General features: G+C 53.7%; 1 protein-coding gene across 1 annotated transcript; it reads right to left on the bottom strand.

Moving 5' to 3' along the window:
* CLDN9 (claudin 9) lies at positions 1 to 654 on the bottom strand. The gene has a single exon (XM_044657158.1). It carries the CDS (start codon positions 652 to 654, stop codon positions 1 to 3), a length of 654 nt encoding a protein of 217 aa, XP_044513093.1.
* Between the last annotated feature and the right edge of the window lie 437 nt (positions 655 to 1091).

Genomic DNA, 1091 nt, shown 5'->3' with positions numbered 1-1091 from the left:
TCACACATAATCCCGTTTGTCCAGGCCAGAGGCCCCTGATCTGGACGCAGCAGAGTACCCCAGCTGGGGTCCTCTGGGCCGGTCAGGCTGAGGTGGTGGACAGGTGCAGCATAGCAGTCCTCCCCCTAGCATCAGCAGGGCAGCAGCTGCCCAGCCCAGGTAAAGTGAAGCCCCCAACTCCCGCTTCAGGGCTTCAGCCACAAGAGGATTGTAGAAGTCTTGGATGATGGCATGGGCTGTCCAGCACACAGGGATCAGGACCAGGATCCCAGAGATGAGGAAGATGATGCCTGAGGTCAGCACAATCCTTGCCTTGGCCACCTCATCTTCCACACATGTAGTACACTGGGCTCCAGTGATAGCCACCAGCAGACCCAGCAAAGCAAGCATGAGAGCAATGACAGAGAGGGCCCGAGCTGCCTGTAGGTCCTGAGGCAAGGCCAAGAGGGAGTCATACACTTTGCATTGCATCTGGCCGGTGCTCTGGACCACACAGGACATCCATAGGCCTTCCCACACCACCTGAGCCACCACGATGCTGTTGCCAATGAAGGCTGTGACCTTCCACAGGGGCAGGGCACAGGATACTAGGGTCCCCAGCCAGCCCAACACCACTAGAGTCAGACCCAGGAGTTCCAGCCCAGCTGAAGCCATCTTCCCTCTAGGTCTTCTCAATCTTTATGGCCCTTGGTTGAAGGGATCAGAAAGCTTCCAGTGCAATCTAGGCTCTTAGTACCCAAAGGAAAGGGATAGAGGACTCACTTACATCAATGATCCCCTTGTCCGAGACTGGGCTACTTCCTTTCCCACTGACAGACCTTGGTCCAATCCCTTCTCAGTTTTTGCTGCTCTTTTTCTTCTAGAGTTTAAGTAACGTTTCCATTTGGCCTGGATTCTTCACTCTTGATGGCTGATCCCTGTATCTGGCCAACCACCTTTTTCCCCCTGCCTGGAGGATCCTGGTCACCCCCTCTAAAAATGTCCAATATAATAAGGTCTTTATAATTGTTGCTGCTCCTCTTTGCTTTCCAGGAAGCTGTCCGGCCCCTTGATTTTAGTTTCTGAGCTTGGTCTTAGCTCCTCCGATTAGT

This window comes from Gracilinanus agilis, chromosome 1, assembly GCF_016433145.1.
Source record: "Gracilinanus agilis isolate LMUSP501 chromosome 1, AgileGrace, whole genome shotgun sequence".
Lineage (NCBI taxonomy): Eukaryota > Metazoa > Chordata > Mammalia > Didelphimorphia > Didelphidae > Gracilinanus > Gracilinanus agilis.
This window is presented reverse-complemented; position numbering and strand designations above follow the sequence as displayed.

Excerpts from the sequence above, each read along its gene's own strand:
- CLDN9 (XM_044657158.1), bottom strand. The coding sequence starts at position 654 with ATGGCTTCAGCTGGGCTGGAACTCCTGGGTCTGACTCTAGTGGTGTTG.